This window comes from Diabrotica virgifera, chromosome 4 (genome assembly GCF_917563875.1).
Source record: "Diabrotica virgifera virgifera chromosome 4, PGI_DIABVI_V3a".
In the NCBI taxonomy this organism is placed as follows: Eukaryota; Metazoa; Arthropoda; class Insecta; order Coleoptera; family Chrysomelidae; genus Diabrotica; species Diabrotica virgifera.
Window position 1 is genome coordinate 190,367,784 of NC_065446.1, and position 25,461 is coordinate 190,393,244.

At 31.9% G+C, this 25,461-nt stretch overlaps 1 protein-coding gene across 2 annotated transcripts in view; it reads right to left on the reverse strand.

The window, feature by feature from the left end:
- Positions 1-25,461, reverse strand: part of LOC126884042 (5-oxoprolinase) — a 657,750-nt gene that overhangs the window by 453,960 nt on the left and 178,329 nt on the right. For both annotated transcript variants that reach the window (XM_050649831.1, XM_050649830.1), the window contains exon 14: positions 4,966-5,077. In XM_050649831.1, the coding sequence (XP_050505788.1) occupies positions 4,966-5,077 (112 nt within the window). The remainder of the gene's footprint in view (positions 1-4,965; positions 5,078-25,461) is intronic.

Sequence of the window (25,461 nt, forward strand, 5' to 3'; positions counted from 1 at the left end):
CTACCAGAGCTTTGTTTTTACCCCACTCACCAGACTGCAGTACTTACAACACTCTAGAGACAGGGGTCTCATATTAGGAACGGGTCTCATAATGGGATACTTAACTCTACATAATAAGTCTGTGTAAATCAAATTCCGTAAGATTCCTTAATTTTTAATTTAGGTGGGTTTAAAGGGCTCGAATAAGGGGATGTTTGCTCGTAAATTGATGTTTTAAATAGCTATATCTCGCTAACTGTTAACTGTAATGAAAATATGTGGATAAGAAAATTTTAGCTATTAAAAAGCTACAATTTAGCAGTCTATCATTTTTTTTTTCGTATCTCCAGTATTTTCGGATACCTTTTGAAGAAAATGATAAAAAATGTAAAATTGCAAAAAATCAATTTTTCTTTGAACTCAATTTTTTCTAAAATTAGGCCTTTTCAATAGGTCAAACTTCTTGGGTGTATTGATAATATAAATATAAAAGGAATTACAGAAAGGCGAAGACTAATTTTTAGTTACAAGGGTAGTTAAAGGGTTGTTTTTACTGTTTTTTTCGTAGAGAAAAACAGGTACCGACTTTTTTTTGATCAGAAGTTGCTCAATTTTTATGGTAGAAACTTTTTATTATTTTTTTTTTGGAAGATCTTATTGTATGCTTGAAAAAACATCATGTAAGTTTTCCTAGAAAAATGCAAAGTTTTTCCGTTATTTGGCCTTGATTATTTCAAATTATGCATTTGACGAAAAAAGCTAACCTTTAACATGCCGTATCTCGGTTTGTGTTGGTCGTAAAAATATTATAGAAAAACAGTTTCGTTTGTGTTACTAAAAGATACAATATTATTAAAAATGATTTTTATTAACGTTTCGACGCCCAAATCGGGTGCCGTTGTCAAAATACAAAATACTATTAATATAAACAAAAATGTTGTTGCTTAGTAAAAAAATTCTTCTAATAATTTATTTAATTTGACTCATTTATATCGGCAATTCAGATACATATGATACATTTTAAAGTAGAAGACTTTAAAATGATATTGCCAATATTTATGAGTTGCGTTCCTGGGACGACTTTACTGAAAGATAGTTCATTCGATTACATGAAATCAACCCCAACTCAAGAATATCCGTCACAAAAAAATCATAGCATGTGATCTGTCTTTAAAAAGACAACCACATGCAACGGTGACATTAAAATTCTCGCGTTAGAGATCTCATAGTAAATCACGAGGGAAAACCAGGAAAAACCTCGTGATACTATCCCGACATCGTAAGTATTTGGTCTTACATTTAATTTACTCTCAAAATTAATACCAAATTCTGACTTTACTATAATTTTGTTTAAATTATAAATAATATCAATAATACATGGGTATATAAGTAATACTAAAATATAAAATATGTACTAACTCGACTATTGACTTACTAATTGTGGTATTTTCTTTCTATTGACTTCCTCTTTCAGTATGGGTATCCACATCCTACTGCATTCCACCGAGGAATTTGCGACACAATTGGTTTCGTTTAGCATAATTAGAGCCGCTTCTTTGATTTTTCTCTTTTTACTATCTGTTTCTTTCAGGACTATACTTGAATCTCTCCACTGAACTCTATGTTCATTATCCCATGCGTGTTGACATATTTGAGATCTATCAAATTCTCTGTTTTTAATATAAGATTGATGTTCACTTATTCTAACGTTTAATGGTCTTGATGTTTCACCTATATAAAACTGTTCGCATTCACAAGGTATTTTATAAATACAATTCTTTGTCCTTTCTTGTTCATTGTTAGGTTTAGTTTTAGATAGAATAGATCTCAATGTGTTGGTTGTTTTGAATATTGTTGAAATGTTGAATTTATTTCCTATTGTTTTAAGTTTCTCGGACTAGTCCGGAAATACCGGACTATCTATAACTAATAAACTATCTCGGAAATAAATTCAACATTTCAACAACATTCAAAACAACCAACACATTGAGATCTATTCTATCTAAAACTAAACCTAACAATGAACAAGAAAGGACAAAGAATTGTATTTATAAAATACCTTGTGAATGCGAACAGTTTTATATAGGTGAAACATCAAGACCATTAAACGTTAGAATAAGTGAACATGAATCTTATATTAAAAATAGAGAATTTGATAGATCTCAAATATGTCAACACGCATGGGATAATGAACATAGAGTTCAGTGGAGAGATTCAAGTATAGTCCTGAAAGAAACAGATAGTAAAAAGAGAAAAATCAAAGAAGCGGCTCTAATTATGCTAAACGAAACCAATTGTGTCGCAAATTCCTCGGTGGAATGCAGTAGGATGTGGATACCCATACTGAAAGAGGAAGTCAATAGAAAGAAAATACCACAATTAGTAAGTCAATAGTCGAGTTAGTACATATTTTATATTTTAGTATTACTTATATACCCATGTATTATTGATATTATTTATAATTTAAACAAAATTATAGTAAAGTCAGAATTTGGTATTAATTTTGAGAGTAAATTAAATGTAAGACCAAATACTTACGATGTCGGGATAGTATCACGAGGTTTTTCCTGGTTTTCCCTCGTGATTTACTATGAGATCTCTAACGCGAGAATTTTAATGTCACCGTTGCATGTGGTTGTCTTTTTAAAGACAGATCACATGCTATGATTTTTTTGTGACGGATATTCTTGAGTTGGGGTTGATTTCATGTAATCGAATGAACTATATTTCAGTAAAGTCGTCCCAGGAACGCAACTCATAAATATTGGCAATATCATTTTAAAGTCTTCTACTTTAAAATGTATCATATGTATCTGAATTGCCGATATAAATGAGTCAAATTAAATAAATTATTAGAAGAATTTTTTTACTAAGCAACAACATTTTTGTTTATATTAATAGTATTTTGTATTTTGACAACGGCACCCGATTTGGGCGTCGAAACGTTAATAAAAATCATTTTTAATAATATTGTGGCTTATTTCCCATTCTAAATAGTTAAAATTGTAAAAATGCCACAAGAAAATAGCTTCAGAACAACATAAAAGATACAATTTTGATATCTACAGTTTTTTGATTAAATGCATATTCTTTGAGTTATTCTCAAAAAACTCTCTAAAAAAGTCGATTTTTCCGTCGAAAAACTGTTACTTTCAACCACGAATAACTCTAAAAATATTAGTTTTACGAAGAAAATGTAAAAAACATTTTTTTCTTAAAATTACTTTTTACATCGATTAACATGGTTAAAATGTAATAAAAAATTCCCACCCGCGAGATGGGGTGGCAACTACCCCCAAGGTTTTAGCGTACAGCAGCATGATATAGAAAGTGATCCTTGGACTATTTCCTACATTCTGTGAAAATTTCAAATAAATCCATGCTGGACGAAAAAATTGCGAGCAAAAATGCTTCATTTCCTCGACTATCAGTAAGTAACCACAATTTATTTTAGTGTTTTAGGCTGAATCTTCGTATTTTGAGCTAAGGTTTCTCCAGTTATATGGACAATTATTAATGAAACATCCTGTACTATAATAGTGATATATTAAAATAGCGCTAAAGATGGAAAATATATTAAGTTGTGAGATAAAAAGAAATGAAACTTGTAGAGGTGTGTAGTTTAGCGATAAAAGCCTATAAATTTACATTATATTTATTGTTTCCCACTTTCAGACGTATCGGACGAGTTTGGCAACTGCCACTGTGACAGTATAATCCTCTGATATGCTGTGACAGCATAATTCTCTGATACCTCTAAAGGTGGGACACGATAAATATAATGTAAATTTATACGTTTATATCGCTAAATTTTCCAACTCTACTAGTTCCATTTCTTTTTATCTCACAACTTAATATGTTTTCGATATTTTGTGTTATTTTGCCGGTTATTAGCGCGCTCGTCACTGTATAAATATTAACGTTTATTATACAGCGATGAGCGCGCTAATAAGTGGCAAAATAACGCAAAAGATGGAAAACATAATACATTGTGAAACAAAAAGGGATGATACTAGTAGATGTGGAAATTATCGATATAAACGTATAAATTAACATTACATTAAACAGTTTCCCACCTTTAGACGTCTGTGACAGGAGTATTTTATAAAATTCTCCTGTCACAGTGACAGTAATCATACTCCTACGATACGTCTAAAGATGGGAAACTATGTAATGTAATGTTAATTTATACGCTTATGTCGATAATTTCCACCTCTACTAGTTTCATCTCTTTTTACTACACAATGTATTAGGTTTTCCATCTTTTGCGTTATTTTGCCGGTTATTATCACGCTCATCACTGTATTTATGACGTTTAAGAAACGTCCTTTTATTTATTTTTTTTTATTTTATTATAACTTATAACTCGGGATCGACTGAATCGATTTGGCTAATTTTGATTTTGAAATGTTTGAAGCCAAGGAAAGAGATATATACGATATACCATCAGATATCAAATTCTATTGACTATATAGGAAGTGTTTAAAAAAATATGCTTTTTGCTCAAGAGTATATCTATTTTTGACAATGTCAAAAATAAATATTAGAAAATATGTTTTTGATTAAAAATGTACTTAACGTAACGGTAGTTTATTCTACCTCGTATAATACATATTAATAACTATCTCCTGTTTCTGTAATCACTTATAATGAACGCAATGTACTAAATCAAACTGCATAAAATAAATAAACCTTTTAAGGCTAAATTCATTAAAATAGTATAATAAATATGAAATATCTGAACATAACCCTTAGCATTTTCATTATAAGTATTAAGCCCATTTATCTCTTTTACAACATACTTAGGGTTAGTAAATATTTTACTATTCCTTCACGCTCGCTTTGTCTCTAGCCACGAGTAAAGTGATTTAAAATAAATTTATACTCCCATTAAGTACATAACATTTATGACTTGTTGGCCTGTATGAAAAATAAATCCTCCTAACAAGTTATAGTACACAAGCACGTAATAATTCTTCTTCTTACCTGGTTCAGCGGCACATCATGACCGACCATACATCTCAAGCAATAAATTAGTGCCGATAGAGTTATTGCTTTGGGAGCATTGCAGTTGCCCCACACTTCTGAACCCGTACCTCTGAAAAAGAAATAGACATTTATATAGGCCAGTTGATGATGGTTCGGAGTGCAATTATAATGAACGAGACAATTAAACGGTGCAATTAAAATGTGAATGGGACATCAGTGATTCTCAGTTTGGGTTTGGGCAAGGTTTAGGAACAAGGGAAGCGATAGTAGCAAGACAGGTGTTGGTCCAAAATTGTTACGATCAGAGGAAGGACGCATTCCTGTGCTTTTTAGATTACGAGAAAGCGTTTTATCGTGTCCGATATCACAAGTTAATGCAGATCTTCAAGGAGCATGATATAGACCAAAAAGACATAAGATGCATTGAAAACTTGTACTAGTATCAGGCAGCACAATTAAAAATATACAATTCTATATCCAAACCCATACATATAAGAAGGGGTGTTCGGATATTCGGAAGCCATATATTTCAAGAGTCTTTAGAAGATGCAGAGATGGGAATCAAAGTGAATGGAGTATTGATCAACAACGTACGGTATGCTGATGATGCTGTCTTAATTTGTGACAACATAGCAGATCTGCAACAACTTGTCACTATAATCGGAGAATGCAGTAAGCGAATAGGATTAGAGATTAATACCAAAAAGACCAAATTCATTACAATCTCCAGAAACTTGGATGCATTTGAAAACTCAACCATAACACTGAATACTAAGTCCATTGAAAGAGTGAGCAAATTTAAATACCTCCGAACGTGGCTTTTTGAAAACTGGGTATCGGACAAGGAAGTAAAATGTCGCATTGAGCAACCTCGACAAGCTTTCGTAAAATTCAGGAAGGTACTGACCTGTTCAGAGTTCGATCTTACACTGAGACTAAGGTTTACTAAATGCTACGTGTGGTCGGTGCTGCTTTATGGCATAGAGAGCTGGACACTCAAAAAGAGGGATATAAACAGATTAGAAGCCTTCGAAATGGGGCTTTATCGCCGTATCCTAAATATACAGGGTGTTTCATTGGTAAAGTAACATACGTTAACTGTAGAAAGAGGATACTTAGGCGGTCTCAAAAATACCATACTTAATGGGTCTTACTCCGTTATTAACAAAGATACTGGGTGTTTTATCTATTTTGCCATTTTCTTAATTGGTTCATAACTTTTTGACCACACTGTATATTTATTTTATATTTGGCAGGCAAATATCATTTAAGGCGTACAATAAATTAATTTATTTACAATTGTAAAAAATCCGGGTCCGGCTTAAAAAATATTTAAAAAATGTTCCGAACCCAAAACAACACCATGTACATTAATTTTTTTTTAAATGGATTTTTCAGTTGAAAAGAGAATAAAAAACTAAATTCAGTGGTATACTTTGAATTTTCGGCAAAATGATTTTTCTGGTGAAATTTGGAATTTGGAATTTGAATTCTGAAATTAAGTGAATTGCGAGAGCTCTAAGTAGAAAAAATTTAAATACAGCTTACAACTTGTCAACCACACTGTATATTGATTTTATATTTAACACGCGAATATTCTTTTAGGTGTCCAGTCAATTAGTTTAATTACAGTTATAAGAAATCCCGGTCCGAATTAAAAAATATTGAATAAATGTTCCAACCCACATCCAAAAAACACACTGTATATTAAATTTTTTTAAAATGGATTTTGCATTTGGAAAGAGGATGAAAAACAAAATTACTGGCATACTTTAAATTTTTGGCAAAATGATTTTTCTGGTAAAAATTTGAATTTGAATTCTGAAATTATGTGAATTGCGAAGCTCAAAATAAAATAAATTAAAATATGACTTAATTTTAATTAATACCATTATTTAATCTAAATTGGTAAAATATTAACATTTGCACACATAACAATAATTTTTGACGACCCCCTCCGTGGCTCAGTCGTAAGAGCGCCTACCTTTGGATCGAAAGTCCGAATGGTCGTGAGTTCGAATCTCACCAAGGTCTGAAATTTTTCGTTTATTATAAACTAATAACTGAAAATAGTTTCTGTCCTTGTGGGATCGGTACTCACCGGAGGTACCGCAGACGTTTGGATACAATTAGCGTCTCTTTGCAAAGGCAATGACGTCGACTTTGCAATGTAACAAGACACTTACTCAACACACACAGTACACAACCTAACTACAAAAATTTACCGTACCTACGTATAAAAAAAATAATTTTTGATGGTGGTAATTTTGAATAAGTACTTTAGTTTTGAATAGTGATTATGCTGATTATTTCATTCATAGGAGATTCTGACCAATAGAAAGCTACAGAAATCTGAATTAAATCGATAATTTTTGATAATCTCCCGTCGTTAAGTATATTACGTCAGATGCCCTTCGTTGCTACGAAAAAATACATTCAGTGACATTAATGACACTTAATGTTTTAAAAATTATAAAAGTGATGACTTTCAATCGTCACATATTTATAAAAACTGTGTGTTTAATGGTACTTACATAAATAAATTACAATAAAATTTTGGTTTTAAACAGTTTTATTCATGAAATAATCGCAACAAATTGCACTCGACCTCTGAAATTAATATAGAATTTTTGCTCTCGTGACATTTTGACATAATTTCACTCGCCTTCGGCTCGTGAAATTAAAACTGTCAAAGTGTCACTCAGGAAAAATTCAATAATTTCAGAGCTCTTGTGCAATTACTACTGAAAATTTTCGCTGTTTTTTTAAAATTTTTAGCTATTTAATTGATTAAAGTGATGTATTCTTTATTGACCCTTTATTATTTATTCATTATTTAAAGATGAATATTTGCCAAAAACTATTTTTCACACATAATAAAAATAATGGTATTAATTTAAATTAAGTCGCATTTTAATTTTTTCTACAAGAGCTTTCGCAATTGACATAATTTCAGATTTCAAATTCAAAATTTTGCCAGAAAAATCATTTTGTCGAAAATTCAAAGTACACCACTAATTTAGTTTTTCATCCTCTTTTCAAATGCGGAATCCATTTTAAAGAAAATTAATATACAAGGTGTTTTTTGGGTCGGAATATTTACACAATATTTCTTAAACCGGACCTGGATTTTTTATAATTGTAAATAAATTAATTGATTGGACACCTAAAGAATTGTAAGCTGTATTTTAATTTTTTTCTACTTAGAGCTCTCGCAATTCACTTAATTTCCGAATTCAAATTCAAAATTTCACCAGAAAAATCATTTTGCCGAAAATTCAAATTATACCACTGAATTAAGTTTTTCATCCTCTTTTTAACTGAAAAATCCATTTAAAAAAAAATTAATGTACAGGGTGTTGTTTTGGGGTCGGAATATTTTTCCAATATTTTTTAATCCGGATCTGGATTTTTTACAATTATATATAAATTAATTTATTGTACACCTGAGATGATATTTGCGTGCCAAATATAAAATAAATATACAGTGCGGTTAAAAAGTTATGAACCAATTTAAAAAATGGCAAAATAGTTAAAACACCCAGTATCTTTTGTTATTAATGGAGTAAGATCCATTAAGTATGGTATTTTTGTGATCGCTTAAGTGTCCTCTTTCTACAGTTAACGTATGTTACTTTCCCAATGAAACACCCTGTATTTATTAATAACCAAGAACACCAGCTTTTCGAAAATATCAAGAAAAGAAAAAAGGCGTATTTGGGTCACATCATGCGAAACGAAAAATACCAGTTCCTTCAACTTATAAAAGGGTAAAATTGAAGGCAAGAGAGGAATAGGACGCAAGAAAATGTCCTGGCTCCGAAACATAAGGGAATGGACAGGGATTAACGACATACAATATCTGATGTTGTTCTGAAGCTATTTCCTTGTGGCATTTTTATAATCAACTATTTTCAATGGGAAATTTGCCACAATTTTACCAAAAAAATTATTTTATTAACGTTTCGACGCCCAAGTCGGGTGTAGTTGTCAAAATACAAAATAATACTAAATTAAACAAAAATGTTGTTGCTTAGTAAGAAATTCTTCTAATAATTTATTTAATCCGACTCATTTATATCGGCAATTCAGACATGTATTATACAAGTAGAAGACTTTAAAATTAGATTACAATTTACTTCGTTGTCGTTGATGTGGGCGTCGAAACGTTAATAAAATCATTTTTTTGGTAAAATTATGGCTTATTCCCATTGAAAATAGTTGATTATACAATCTCTGATACACATTGCAAGAAACAAAGAGTTAATGGAAAATGTCATCGCTAACATCCATTAGTGGATTTGTATTTAAAGAAGAAGAAGAAGAAGAAGAAGAAGGAGTGCAATTTTCCTCGTAACGACGGATTTGCTTGAAAATTTGGATTTAGGTTAATCTCACTGTACTTCACTGTTGGACTTGAGCCCAGCGTCACTTTTACTTTGCTGGTGAAAGCCACCTGCTCGGGAGTGAAAAACATACATTCAAAATAAGTGTGGAAATTTATAAACTAACTAATTATAAGCAACTTTTGTTTTATAGAGTTTTTTCAGAAGTTAATATTTTGGAATTATTTGCCAGTGAAAATGTTCATTTTTCAACAACAAAAAACACGTGTTTAAACGGTTTTTAACATATACGGACAAATAACTCAAAAAGTAAGTAGTTTATCAAAAAAAATGATCTGTACAAAGTCTGTAGACCTAGTAGAAGCAGAGTTGTAGCTCATGAAAAGTAGGTTCTTATTCGTCAAATTACAAATCTTAATTTTACGGAAATAAAAGGCAGATATGAGCCACGGAATTTATTAAATCTTGACCAAGTATACTTTCGCTTCTAGAGCATCATCAGGGGTGTTTCTTCAAATCAGGAAGGTATCCTTGTAACATTTGTTTAAGTTAAATAATGGTAGAAATTAACATATTATAATATCGTGGGCGTACTGGGAAAATCCCCTAATTCACAAAAGTGAGAAAAACGCATTTAAACATTATTATACCTTATGGCTTACCTCTTAAAAATCGGGTACACTGGCTGTTTAAGTTTTGGTACCTGGATATGATTTTGAAGGATGTTAACCACAGATGGTGTGCACATAAATGTACATAAAAATATTTGGAAAAATATTATTTTATTCATGAAAACTTAGGAAAAAACGGAGTTAGTTGATTTTCTTTGTCATTGAATATACCGATTAAGCACGGTGGATGACGAATTTGGAGATATACGGTTTTTCCTGTTAACATATTGATGTTTGTGGATTTAAAGTTTGTTAAAATGTCAAAATTTAAAAAAAAATGGAGTTAGTGGATTTTCCCAGTACGCCCACGATCCACGATATATAACACACTGGACAAAGGACAAACAAATTAAAATTAAATGCCGGTACTACGTTAGGTACTTATCGAAGATGGAGTACAATTTGTATTGTACCTTAAATTTGTACTAACTTAGTACAAATTTAAAATCTTATGTGATTTAAAATAGTGCAAACGACCCGTGGCGTCACATAGTTGAACTTTATGGTTATATTTATAATTATGGTTATATTTAGGTATATGCTTCTTCTTATTCTTTAGTTTATTGACCTCCACCTACTTAAGTAATTGGCCAGCTCATCGTCTCGGAATAAGGGAAAATATTTATATTCTAATTACATTTATCGTATGTCATTGTAATAGTGTATACCAGTTTGTTAATGTTAAAGTTTGATACAGTTTTTGAAGGAAAGAAAAAAAGGTTTACCATCTAAAATAAAATAAAACACTACAAGTGTTGTTTAGTGCTATTTTGTAAAAGTACCTACAAGTTTTCTATGAATTTAAAATAGTTCAAACGATCAAACCTATTTTCTACTAACGTTTATAATGTCTAAGTTAAAATTAAACCATATGACGTCACGACGCGTTTTAGGCTAGCTGCAATAATTTGAATTTAGAATCGTCTTCAGGGGCCAAACGGAACAAAAAACAACTTTTTTATCTTTGATACATATTTTAAATTATGTTCTGTTGTGATGTATAACATTTCTTCGAATTTAAAATTCTATGCAAGTTCCCTATTGGGGGGCGATTTTCACGATTTTTTTTTACCAAAAAAAAGGACCTGCATTATTTTGAACATAACTTGCTTAGTTTTGGTACTAGAAATTTCTATAAAAATAAAGCTTTTCATAAACATTTTAAAAAGTTTTGATGAGTTTTCCAGAAAAGTGCATAATTTTTGGGTTATTTCGCTTTGATTTGACGATTTGACTAATAAGAATCTACTTTTGAACTTACTAAATTCCCTTAGATTTAGTCAGCTTATCCATTTCCTGGATAACTTATTTTGAACGTACTTATTTTTAACGTATGTTTTTTTATTCCCGAGAAGGGGTGGCTTTCACCCCCAACTAAAGTCAACCCTGGGCCAGCGGCGGACGACCAGGTGAAGTAGGTGAAGGCGAGCTTCACCAAAAATATAATTAAATTGAGACAAAAAAGTATAAGTAGCATTATTATATATAAATGCTGAAATTAATTATAAACCTACTCATTTTTAATTAATCCAAAAATTAAAATGAATTTTAATATGTAATCCCAAAATTAAAACTGTAGGTCCTTGACGGTCAGATCCTGACCTGTGCCATTTGACTTCTATGACTCGAGCAAAGTGAAGACGTGAATGAAATTTCGTTTCTCGGCTGCAGAAGCATCAACGGTTGTCATGGCAACGTGACGTCATCATGTCGGCATCGGTAGTACCCAGATTAGCAAGTGCAGATTAATTTAAAAATAAATTCGCCGTATTCACCTATTCACGTGCAACGGTAAGTAAATTGGACGAAGTATAGACAACCTATACTTCGTCCAATTTACTTACCGTTGCACGTCATCCGCGTCATAGCTTGTAACATGATACCAACACGAAATATTTAGGCCAACATAATGATAATCATTATGATTCTAAAAAAGAACACACCTACCGCCTAAATATTTCGTGTTGGTATCATGTTACAAGCTATGACGCGGATGACGTGCAACGGTAAGTAAATTGGACGAAGTATAGTAAAGTTTTAGTTGGATGCGTCCTGATGGGTATGGGCAGTATTCGATTTTTTCGGAAGATGGAAGACCGCAAATCAGTTCAGTTGGCTAAAGGCTTTTTAAGAGATTTAAATGATTTTGAGTTTACATTTTTAGCAACAGTTTTTAGCGACATTTTTTATATTATAACAGATATTTTATATGACGTTCTTCAAAAAAACGTCCCTAGATACTCATTTTTGGATTTCCCTATCCAATATTTCAACTAGATGAAAGCACTCGTCAATTAATACGTGATAAAAGAATCGAATAATTTTTTAATTCTATTTTTGACAAAGCAAGCACAATGGCCGTCATTAATATTTTGAAAAGATCTAGGTGTGATGATGGTATGAGCACGAATGCCAATTCTACCCAATACAGAGCATTAATTTTTGTATTTACTAAATGATCATATTTTAATGGAAATGGATGTACATTTTCAGGATTGTGATGAATTAAAATTCGTAAGCTTAGCAGATACAACAAAGTTTGGGTCATACAGTTTGATCATTCCTTTCGACGCTTTTTAAAATTTATTTTGAGTTTTTGGCCAAAAATTTACTAAAATTCAAAGACTTAAAAGAGAACTCTGCCTTTTTATGCTGACGGAAATTTAAAAAATGGTAATTTGCAAGAATTGGTTATGAAATTACAACCAATTATAAAGACATTGTTATAGAAGCCTATAATTTGTTTTGTTTAATTCTGACAATTCCATCGAATACCGTATCTGTACAAAGAAGTTGTTCGTGCTTAGAAAGGCTAAAAACTTTTAGTTTGACTGTTATCGCACTCATAGAGAACTATTAAATAAACTTATGCACAAGCATCCTTTCTACGAGGATATCATTGATAGATTTGCTTCCATAAACGATCGAAGAATCGACTTGATTTATAAAAATTAATTAAGTCAGTTTTATTAATCTACCTAATGCATACTGCTTTTTTGCTTAAGTATCTCTTCATCCTCGTCTCTAATATAAGTGCCATACAAAAGTTTTCAAGTTGTTAGGGTCTTAATCTCTAAATATTTTTTAAAGGAATTTAATGAGATCTGGGCGCGTCGTAGGTATAAGTATAGCGAAATTTCTTTTGGGTCCGGAAGACTTTCCTCATCTTTACCACTATTTTAGGCCACGAGCCGCCGCTGCCCTGGGCTTAAGTCTAAAAGTGAAGTAGAGGGTAAAAAGGGCCTAAATCTAAATTTTCAAGCAAATCCGTCGTGACGAGACTTCAGAATACTTATTTACTGGCCTAAATACAGATATAATTTAAGTAGTATATAGTGGAAAAGTTTTTTAAAAAAGTAACAAGGTGTATACGGAAGCGTAAGGAGCTAAGAAGATAAAATATCGTTAATAGCTCCGATATATTTTTATTTCAGATAACAGCCAAACTTTGGTTATGATAGCATTCCGTTGGGTTTAATGCTTATTGCTCAAATATGAATTTGTGAGTTCGTTTTGAAATATCGCATTAGGGAGAAAAAATCGGAAAAATTATTGTTTTAACACGTTCGCTGCGTATATATTTTTTAAATACACTGACGGCAAAAAAATGGCCATCCTATAAATTCCTGAAAATAAAAATTCATTGATTATTTCATTCATAGGAGATTCTGACCAATAGAAAGCTACAGAAATCTAAACTAAACTGATAATTTTTAATAATTTCCCGTCGTCAAGTATATTACGTCAGATGCCCTTCGTTGCTATGAAAAAATACATTCAGTGACATTAATGACAATTAATGTTTTCAAAATTATAGAAGTGATGACCTTCAACCGTAAAATATTTATAACAACTGTGTGTTTAATTGTACTAATTTTTACTTACATAAATAAATTACAATAAAATTTTGGTTTTGAACAGTTTTATTCATGAAATAATCGCAACAAATTGCACTCGATCCCTAAAATTAATATAGAATTTTTGCGCTCGTGACACCTTGACATAATTTCAACTGTCAAAGTATCACTCGGAAAAAATTCAATAATTTTAGAGCTCTTGTGCAATTACTACTGAAAGTGTTATGCACTGTTTCATTTTGCGTTTCAATTTAAATATTTATTGCGACCTTGTACGCTTGAGTTTTGTATTTTGTGACATAGCTTTTAGTCGGAAGAAGTCAAGTTTATGTATCCGAAACTTTAGGTATTCCGAGAACTATAGTACGGAGAGCTTTCCATCGCTTTTGTAGAAACTGGTACATACTCACATCGACCTTACTCCGGTCGTAGAAGAGTTAGTTACCTCACAAAGAGATGATCGTTTTGTTGTGATGGAACTGCAGAAACTGAAGAAATCGCTGTTGCACTGCAATTGCTGCAAGAAACCGTCTGCAGGAGGTTCGAAATGTGAAAGTAAGTGAGAGAACTATTAGAAGACGCCTCAATGAAAGAGGACTAATGGCAAGAAGGCCGGCTATTGTTCCCGAATTACAAGACTGTACATTCCAGACACTGTAGGAATCGATTAATTTTTGTTCGACAACATCAACACTGGGATATACAGGATTGGAACCGAATTCTCTTTACTAATGAATCGCGGTTCTGTTTGAAGTCTGGCGATGGCCGAGAGAGAGTTTGGAGACGGAGAAATAAAAGATATGCCCAAGCTTGTATGTCCCAGAGAAGAAAGTTTGGCGGTGATGATGTCATGGTTTGGAATGGAATCTCATTTAAAGCTCGAATTAAATTTCTTTTCACCAATGGCCCCCTGAATGCTCACCGGTATATTGAGGATGTTTTAGCAGAAGCAGTAGTTGCATTTGGTCCATTTATTGGGGACAATTTCGTCTTTATGCATGATAATGGACGGTCGCATACTGCAAAAATCGTAAAGAATTATTTGCGGAAGTAGGAATTGATACTTTAGAATGGCCAGCCTGCAGCCCTGATCTGAATATCATCGAATATATTTGGAATGAACTTCATCGTAGGGATATAAGTCAACCAGGCTAGCCAGAAGGTCTTGCAGAACTTCAAAACATACATCGTGAAGAATATAAACGTATTCTTCGAGCTTTTATTCAAAATTTGTTCCTTTTACAAAATTTTTGTAATATTTGATATTAGACAATTTTGTTCAAGTTCACTCGTATTGTTTGTTATTCGTTTCGATGTTACACTATTTTCTTTTGTAGCCTTCTAATTATTAAATGAATTATGCTAATTTGCATTATCAAGCAGTAATGGCAATTTTTTGTTTAAAAAATATAAGATGTTGGGTATACAATATAAAACAGTGCATAAAACTTCCAATTAATTTTTATTTTCGGAAATTAATACAACAATCCAATTTACTAAAATTACATAAATCGTCAATATATTTAAATAATAATAATAATAATGAAGTTAAAACAGAAATAATCAATTGCAAAAATTTAAATAAATTGCAAATGCATAGTGCACCTAATAATTAATAAAAAAGGTTTAAAAGTTAAAAAGTTAAGCTGCTGCATATTACACCCAAATATAGATAAAAAAAATAATAAAAATACTACTTGTGCAAAGGGTACTGTAATTTCTTAGTTATTGACTAACAAAATCTTCTACTGAATAATATAGTCTTTCAGACAGGTAGGCTTTTGTCAGTTTACGGAATTTGTGGAAAGATGGTGCAGATTTTAGTTGTAGATTGTACATTTTTTTGCGGAAAATAATATCGATTTCTTTACTAACTCTGAGGAAGGGGTCGGCAAATAGATGTCAAACGTAGAATTTCTCATGAAGTAGTCATGATTAGGTCTTGGTGGAAAGACATGTAGATGTTTACGAATTAAGCAAACAGTTTCTAAAATATACAAAGATGGAAGGGTTAAAATTCCGTGATCTTTGAAATAACTTCTACAATGTGTTCTGAGGCCAAACAGGTATCATATTGCTCTTTTTCATAATTAGAAAATAACATCGAATTGAGCAGCTGTACCAGAACCCCAAAAAGGAAGACCATAACGAAGATATGACTCGAACAAAGAAAAATATGTTATTTTGGAAGATGCTAAATTGAGTTCATTCGAAACAGATCATATAGCATAGCAAGCTGAAGAGAGTTTCTTCCGTAACAAATCGATATGGAGGGACCATTTAAGGTTGATGTCTAAAAAATACCAAGAAATTTTACAGAATCAACGGTACTGATCTGGCTGTTATTAAGAGGTAAGGGTTGAAGAGCTCCTTTATAAGACAATGCTACTGTTTTATCTACGTTAAACGAGAGTAAATTTGGGTCAGACCAGGTTTTTATTGTAAGTAGATCAGAAGTTATAGTAGCATGAAGAGTTGCAATATTTGAGTTGCTCCAAGTGATACTGGTATCATCAGCAAAAAGAAAGATTTTTCCATCGATTTTTAAATTAGTGATGTCATTAATAAAGATAACGAAAAGTAGAAGACCCAATACTGAACCTTGAGGTACCCCACATACAATGTTTTTGAGACTAGAGTCTGTATAATTTGCTCTGACCAGTTCTTTTCTATCATCCAAGTAAGATTGGAACCAATCTAAAGAAATGCCTCGAATTCCGTAGAAATTTAGTTTTTTTATCAAAATGTTGTGATTTACACAATCAAAATCTTTGACGTAGTCACAAAAAACGGTGGCAATGTGAAGATTATTGTTCAGTGCTTGATAAACCTCATGTAGTACAGAAAACATGGCATCAGTGGTGCATTTATTATTTAAAAAGCCGAACTGATTTTGTGATAAAATGTTGTTTTTAACTAGAAAGGACATAAGTCGGGCTTTTATGAGTCTCTCAATAATTTTGGAGAGTACCGGTAGTAGTGCAATAGGTCTATAATTGCAGGTATTAGATATTTCACCACCCTTATGAAGAGGAATAATGATGGCTGTTTTCAGGCACTCTGGAAATTTACCTTTCTCAAAAGAATCACTAATTAGTGAGATGAGGACTTCTAACATATTTTCTGGAAGATTAGAAAAAAATTTTATCGATAGACCATCAGTACTACAGGAAGATTTGCTATTGATACTATTGATTGTTTGGATCAGTTCAGATTTATCGACTGGTTTTATAAAGAATGAATTCGAGACCTTTCTTGAATTAGGGAGATAGAAAATTGGATCTTGTTGTGGCAAAATAATTGATGTAATATTTTTACTCACATTAACAAAGTATTCATTTAGATTTTCAGGGTCTGGAAGGGAAAATGTTTGAGCAGTGTGGGTTTTATTTCGAAGATAGTTTATTATGGACCAAATTTCTTTTGCAACACTTTTGGAGCTACCCAGACGGTTCTGGTAGTAGACTTTTTTAGCTGATTTTATAAGTTTAAGATAGGTTTCCCTGTACTTGGTGATATATTCAGTGATAGAGACGTTGGTAGTAAATTTCTTGATATAGAGAAGAGAACGCATATTCTTGGAAGATATTCGGATACCTTTAGTAGTCCAGGGTTTGCGATGTTTTGGCTTAATTGCAATTAAAGGAAATGCTTTATTGAAGATACAGATAAGCTTATCTAAGAATTCACTGAAATTATTATCCACGTCCATGGCAGGAAAGCGCCATGCCACTTCCATTCTTGTACCTCTGAAAAAGAAGTAGAGATATAATTCAAAGTACGTATTTTAGACCAGTTGATAATCTTCAGTACGGTGTAGCCAAATACAACCAAAAAGAATCACTAACTTGGCTTACGCAACATCTTTTATTTTTTGACTTTCCATTTCATCAGGTAGATTTACCACCTTGGCTGTATTAGGTGTCGCACTTAGAAGACAGGGTCTTCTGTCATTGTGACCAAAAATGGTCCTGTAGTGATCCTTTCCCAAGTTAACATGTTCCTTTTTTAAATTGGAACCATCTTGCGAACACTGATCTGTTCGCAAGATGGTTTCTCCACATGAAGATGTCCGTACACAATTACTTTTTATTTATAATATAATGTAAAAATCGCTTAAGAGCAAAACCAAAGAATGTTTTTGCAGTAATGTTTGTCTTTTAAACTAGTTGATTCTTCCTCCTTCCTGTTCTGGTAAGTTTCGTAACTGAAGTGGACGTTGTCACGTTGAAGTGATGTTTAATTCTTTATAATATTATATTGTAGGTCAGTTCTTGATGTTCGTGTTCCTGTACATATATGCTGATGATGACTCTTGTTGAGCCGAAACGCGTCCAGTTTTATTGATCTTTTTAATAAAAAAACTTTGTGGTACTTCTTCGAGTTTTTTGTATGTACTTTGTTTTTTATTTTTAAAACTAAGCGAGTTACGCTCAAAATAAAGTTGGCTCCTTTTTTTAAAAGAATTGTAAAAATCTCTCTCTATTTAGTCGTTACCGCTTGTCAATTTACTACACTTATATCTTTTTTTATTAGTTGTAAGTTTAACCGGTTCAAAGTGCTTATTTTGGCTTGAACAAGTCACTAATGTGACTTATACGAGTAACTACATACGAGTGTATGCAAACTTTGAACAGCCATACTTTAATGATTCTCCTACAAAAAAAAAACAAAATAAAACCAAAATATTTACAACAGTAAAACCTATATTTTTTACTGTTTGAGATTTTTAGTATCTCAAAATTTTTAAGGCCCAAGTTTATTTTGAGCGTAAGTCGTTTGGTTTTGATGCTAGAAATTTTATAAAAAATAAAAATAAAGCTTTTTTAAAGACTTTAAAAAAGTTTTAATTAGTTTTGAAAAATTGGATTCAGAATTTGACGAATAGGAACATATTTTTTTATGAGCTAGAACTTTGATTTTACTTGGTCTATAGATTTCATGAATACATTACTTTCGTTTGATTTTTTTAAGCTACATTTTTGCAAAGAATACTTTTTCCGATAAACTACTTACTTTTTGAGTTATTTGCGACAAACAGCCTGAAAGTCTTTTTTTTTTGTTGAAAAATAAATTTTCCACTCGCAAATAACTCGAAATATATTTAATTGGTGAAAAAACTCTACAGTAGAAAAAGTGCTTATTATTAGCAATTTTAGGCACTTCCGGACTTATTTTAAACGTATATTTTTTCACCCCACAGAAGGGGTGACTGTCACCCCCCAAGTAAAATCAACCAAAGGCAGAAGTCCAACTTTGAAATGGAAGGTAAGTAGAATCTACCAAATTTTCAAGCAAATAAGTCGTGACGCTGAAAATCCACTCCAAAACGGTCATTTACTGGGCTATTACTTAGTTGCATATTTTCTTCAAGCTGGAAAATGTGGAAAACATTTTAAAATGTTTTCCTGATATCCGTTAATTGCAGTATCATACGTAAAAGGTTCAATTTGACCTAATGCCACTCTAACATCAAAAGACATTTTAAAAGCGAAAAAACTTTGACAGATTAAATTATAGATTCATGTTCAACGATTTTCTCTTTTGATTTAAAAATTATTTTTGCCTCAGAGTGTACAATGGACATGGTTTATTCGTGCATTATATGTACATATTCTGCATCTGTTTATTTCCAAAATAATTATTGATCAATAATGAGTATTAGCATGTGTTAATACACATTATAACCAAATAAACGCAGTGCTAAATGCTTATGTATATTGGCCATTTTTGTTAAATTTGGTATATCGTAAATTAAAATCAGGCTAATAATCCGATAGAAATAAATATGACTAAACTCGAAGATATGCCTCGTAATGGCGCGGAATATCAAAAACTTAAAACAACAATTTGGAATGCCAACAACCTGGAACAACATACTCAAGAGCTCAAATACTGTACCATACTAAACACCAGGGTTGAAAAAAAACAGGTTTTTTTTATACAAAACACATGCTTTTTTTTCGTTTTAAACGTTTTTTTTTTGTTTTAAACATGTTTTATTTTGTTTTTCAATTTTTTGTTTTAACCTTCCGATGGCCAACCTTTTTTTGTTACACGGATGACCAAGGGGGGGAAAATGACCCCAGGTCAAAAATGTCAAAAATGGTAACAAAGAAATAAAGTTTTTTTTTTTTAATTCTCAATTTTTTTTTGGCATGGACTTTATGTCATTCAACCAGTCACAACATGAGTATTAGTGTCATGTGTAGTGTGTATGTTGAGTAAGTGTCTTGTTACTTTGCAAAGTCGACGTCATTAGCGTAAAACTACTTGTAATTACACATAATAGACGCTATTTTACTAAACATCAACTTCAATTATATTTTTATTCGTAAAATATAGGGAATTTTTTTTATTTCAAAATATGAGGATATCTAGAATGATATTAAAGTCAAATAAAAAAATAAGGAGTTAAAAATTTAAAATACTTTTGAATTTATTAAAGAAAAACTTACGCTGGGTCACAATTTCCCCCGCTTGGTCATCCGAAGGTTAAACAAATAAAACTAATAAAACTTAAAAAAACATTGTTTAAATCATATTTTCTTAAACACAATATTAATGACTTTGATTTTAATAATAATAAGAAGACCAATTGCAATTAGGAGCTATTGCCTGGGGGAACCCCAGACATTTACTATTTATCAATTAGGGAATCCAACGATCTGTCAAACTATTCCAATATGTCTGGCGATTGGCATGCAATACATTGAAGGCATATGATAGTATAGTGTTATTTTAGTATTTTAAAGTAATTTTCGTATTTTATGTCCATGTAAGTATTGCTAAATACTTCTGTGACATAGTAACAAATATTGCTTACGTCAATAAACTTTAATAAGTAGTTAAAAAGTTTTAACTAAGTAATTTGGAAGATTGAAGAAAGCTAGGTTAACAAATTTTATGTTTTATAAGTTTAATAAAAAATAATATTGAGCATCCCTAAAATAGATTTTAGGTAAAATCATCGGGGTAATATATATTTTATTATTTTAGGTACTTAGTAATACCACATTGTATCTTAAATTTGAAATTTTAATTTAAATAAAGTATCCAATAAAATCGCTTGTGTGCAGTGTTGCCAGAGAAATTTTTGTAAATGCACCGGAATGACTGGAATAGTGACACAAAGTACTAAACCAACACATTTTGTACAAAAACTTAAAAAAACGTCGTTTAATATTATTTGAAGCAAATTTCTTATGTCACAAAATTTTAGGTTTTTACTTTAGGAGACTTTAGTATCAAAAGTTTGGTTGTTAATTGTATCAAATTGGTACAATTTTAACAACTCTGGCAACGCTGAATTGCCTGCCATACGTCCTGTCATTAAAAATCACGTGGTTTGGATTGCCTAATTCGCATTGCAAGTTGGCTATTGCAATAACGCCTACTGTAAGTTATTTTGTGGTGTTTAGTGTTTTTCTGATTTAATTAAAAATGTAATACCATAGATATGGTGGCGTTCTATGAAAAGTATATATACTACAGCATTGGAACTTGTTCAACAGCTCCACACAGCTAAAGGCGGGTTCTCATTAGTCAATCTCATTGATCAATATCCTTGATTCTATGGTATAGAAGAAAAATAGATTTATATGAACGTCGATTCAGCGATATTGTTCTATCATATGGTATTTCAATAAAAGTGAAAAGCCTTCCTACTTTTGATAGATCAATGGAAATAATTCTATCAAATAGAGCAATGCTTGACAGTGAGAACTAGCGTTCAGTTGCGTTGACTTGTATTTTGTGGAGTTAAATAGTAAGCATATGAGATGAGGTTAAATTCTTTGTGAAAACCATAGACATATTATAATTTCGTGAACAACGTCAAATTTTAAATGGAGAGACAACCATATCTGCAAGTTTCTAGAATTATACCAGAGAGAGGAGTGGAGCATAATTAGGTGTGAATAATATAAAAATATAATAAAGCGGGAAAAAAGCTATGAAGCTAATCATTTTGGAATGGAAATAGAAATCATGACTCTAAACGATATTAAAAATAAAATTAAAAATATCCGGACAACCTACAAAGATGAACTGAATAAAATATTAAAAGCAAATAAAAGTGGTACAGGAACAGATGATCCGTATAAACATAAACCACCCTAAACCAAAACGTTTAAGAGGTGTTTCCGATGCAAAAGAGAGTCAGATATGTTCTTGTTTTCTTATTTTTAAGTACGTTTTCTAAATACTCACACCCAATGCGAATGCCAGCATGCACAATTTTCTTCTTTAGAGCCATTATTAAAGTTAGTATTTGTAGACCGAATTCAATATCCTTGAAATAGTGTGAATTTGAAATATATGTTCAGTTGCATAGAATCAACGCTATTGATCAATGAGGTTGACGAATGAGAACCCGCCTTAATACATTGTCAGCCAACATAGAAATACTCTTCTCCTCAACATACAGTTTACCATTCCAAACTACGTAATCAGCTAGTCAATGTCTAAGCTGTTAAGTTGCTTTCAATTTTTAAAGAGCTTAATTGCATCAGTGATGACGTGACTGATCAGATATGAGATTAGTTTTTAGATTACAAGATTACTATGAGACTGGAACAGTTTTGAGAAATTTATTAACTCTTGTATGCAAACTGTTTTAAGTTTTCCGATTTTGTTAAGTTCCGGTTATTAATAAATAAATAATATTAAAAAAGTTTGTATAATGTATTGGAGAATTTTTTTCATATTTATTTATTATTTTAATAAAGAAAATGAAAAAAAAACGCTTGTTTAATTTAAGTGTTTTAAACGTGTTTTAAACTGTTTTAAACAAAAACTGTTTTAAACATATACACATGTTTAAAACATGTTTAGAACAGATGTTTAAAAAAACATTATTAAAACGAAAAAACCCTGCTAAACACCCAGATGACAAAGCATATGGAGGTACTGCAATAATTATAGGAGACAGTATAAATCACTATAAAAGATAACAATTCTCCTATGGCTGCTACAGGCAATAAACATGACAATTGGGGAAAAATAGAACGCTAACGATATCTGCCGATTATTGACCTCCAAAACATAATAAGTAACATTTCGAAGGGTTTTTGGATACACTCAAAAACATATTCCTGTTGATGGCGACTATAATGGCAAACATCCAGCATTGGGTTCAAGATTTACAACTACAAAAGGGAGAGCATTGATCTCTGGAATGAAAGCAAATTATCTACAACAAATATCTATTGGAGAAGCAACACACAGACAACTATTGACTTTTGCATCACAAAAGATGTTGACAATAATAAGCGCATTGCGAAATCCTGCTATGAGTTATCATCCGATTATTCTCCAGAGATAATATCGATAAATTCATAAATATTATATCAGCCAAAACAGCCATCCCTACGTAAAAATAAAACCGATTGGGGAGAATTCAGGGAAAATTAGATAATTTACTCACTTTAAATGAATCATTAAAAAATGAACTTCACATAGAAATGGAGGCTGAAAAATTGACTGACAAAGACTATACAGGATTATAACTGGCCTGCCTGCCTTGCTACCCCCCCATTATGAAACCCGTCAAGGAAAAAATAAAATTTCTCCTTCAGTCCATGATTGAATAAATCCACCAAAATTAAAAGATCTAATCATAGCAGAACGAAATCAGGGGATCCAATATTACCGGGAAAGCCTTACGCCTACAGAGACCATAGAATATTCACTGAGGAAAGCAACACGAAAATTAAAAAGGTCTTGCTTGCCTAATCCACTAAAAAAATGATAATATCTGGGCCACAAATGGCAAAGAAAAGTCTGAAGCGTTTGGCAAATATCTAAAAAAAGTCTTCACACCCTTTCCTTGAGAATTATCTGCTGAAGAGAAACACGAAATTACCGAATATCGAAATGTAGCCTTCCAAATGGATCTGCCTCAAAACAAGTTCACTGTTAGAGAAGTTAAACAAATAGTTATGGAAAATCTAAATTAATATAAAAAACTGTATAACGACAGCTCCTGGTTTCGATTGGGTATCTGTAAAAATTCTACAAAAACTATCTGAAAAGTGCTACAGACTTATTTCTTACATTCAACTTTATACTACAAGTAAATTATTTCCCTAGCATCTGAAAAGTTGCCCAGTAGGGTGGAACGAAAAAGGTCAAAAAATAAAAGAAAAGAAAAATTCTTGTGGCTATCGTTTAAAAGTTGTGTCAGGTGATGAAAACAATTGGTGCGAGAGCATTTTGAAATAAAAAATATCTTGAAGTTCCATATTGGATTTGAAAAATGAAAAAACAATTATTTTTGTCGAAAAAATCAATATGGCTCTGATCAAGTTTCAATGATCGTGTTTTACCAACTAAGTATGACATTCTAAAGTGGTTTCTCTTTATTCGTAATGAACTTAAGTTGACAAATAATAATAATAAAAATCCATCTATCGCCGACGTCTTGAATGCCGTTGCAACGAAAGTAGAACAGATATGAATAGAAGCTTCTATTCCAACATTATCGCATAAGTGCATTTAAGTTATGATTAAAAATATTTATAGAGAGTATCAAAATCTTAAGCGACAGGTACACAAAAACTCAGCAAGCATCTGATTCATAAATAGAAAAGATTTGCCAGTTTCGAAAGGAGTGTAAAATGTTATTGAATATCGCGGCTTGCAAGTGCAACATGACTGGAACTGTGTGTGTGTACTTGTGATAAAATCAAGAAAGTAGGTACCACAAAATGAGCGAATTTTTCTTCAAAATAAACGATCCTGTCGAAAAATGGCAATTGGACCAGTGAATATTCCAGCATCTGCAGCAGTAAGGAAGAAAGTGGAAAGAATCATGAAGGCAAGTTCTCAAAATATGTACTGACGAAATTGTTCTTAAAGCATGTACCTTTGATTCCTCTAATCTTTCCATAAGTAGCAGCTTGTCTGACTCAAATTCTTCTGATGCAGATGATCATTAAGAAGAATTCATTTCTCCTTTGTCAACAGTTACAGTCCAACCATCTACGTCACAAATACTGCGGCACTTCACTTCAATGACTAGTATGCTTATTTCATTGCAATGAGCTACATTTACGTCACTTATTTCAACAGTTAGATGGACGCACCAGTGGACCACTTGGTTTTTCAGGGCCAATAGGGAAACTTCTGGAACGCTGTGAAGAGAAGGCTGTTGTCGATTTTGTCGCAATAGAAAACAACCTAGCAATATTATTAGAAACAACAGACCTTAGTACCGATCAGAAGTACTTGTACCAAATCAGTAAAGCAGTTGCTGCGGAAAAATGTCCTAATGATTTTAGCCTAAAAAAACCCGGGAAAATATCACACGTAAGGTGGATGACAGTTGCTAATCGGTTGCTTCGATTGTATGTTGGAACTGAATGTCCCAGGCCCACATTAATTATGTTAGTAAGTTTCATCCAAAAAGTGTATGCACCAGTTTGGTTGTATATAAAACTGTATCCTAGCTATTCTGATGGTTCAAAACATTTATAGCGAATGATCCATTATTCACGATTTCTACCAGTTGACCAAAGAAAATTTGTCGACGCCGTTATCCAAAGGAATGCTTATTTTGCCCATCCCGAAAATGTATTACTCGGTATGATGAAAGATGATCGAAAACATATACGGGAG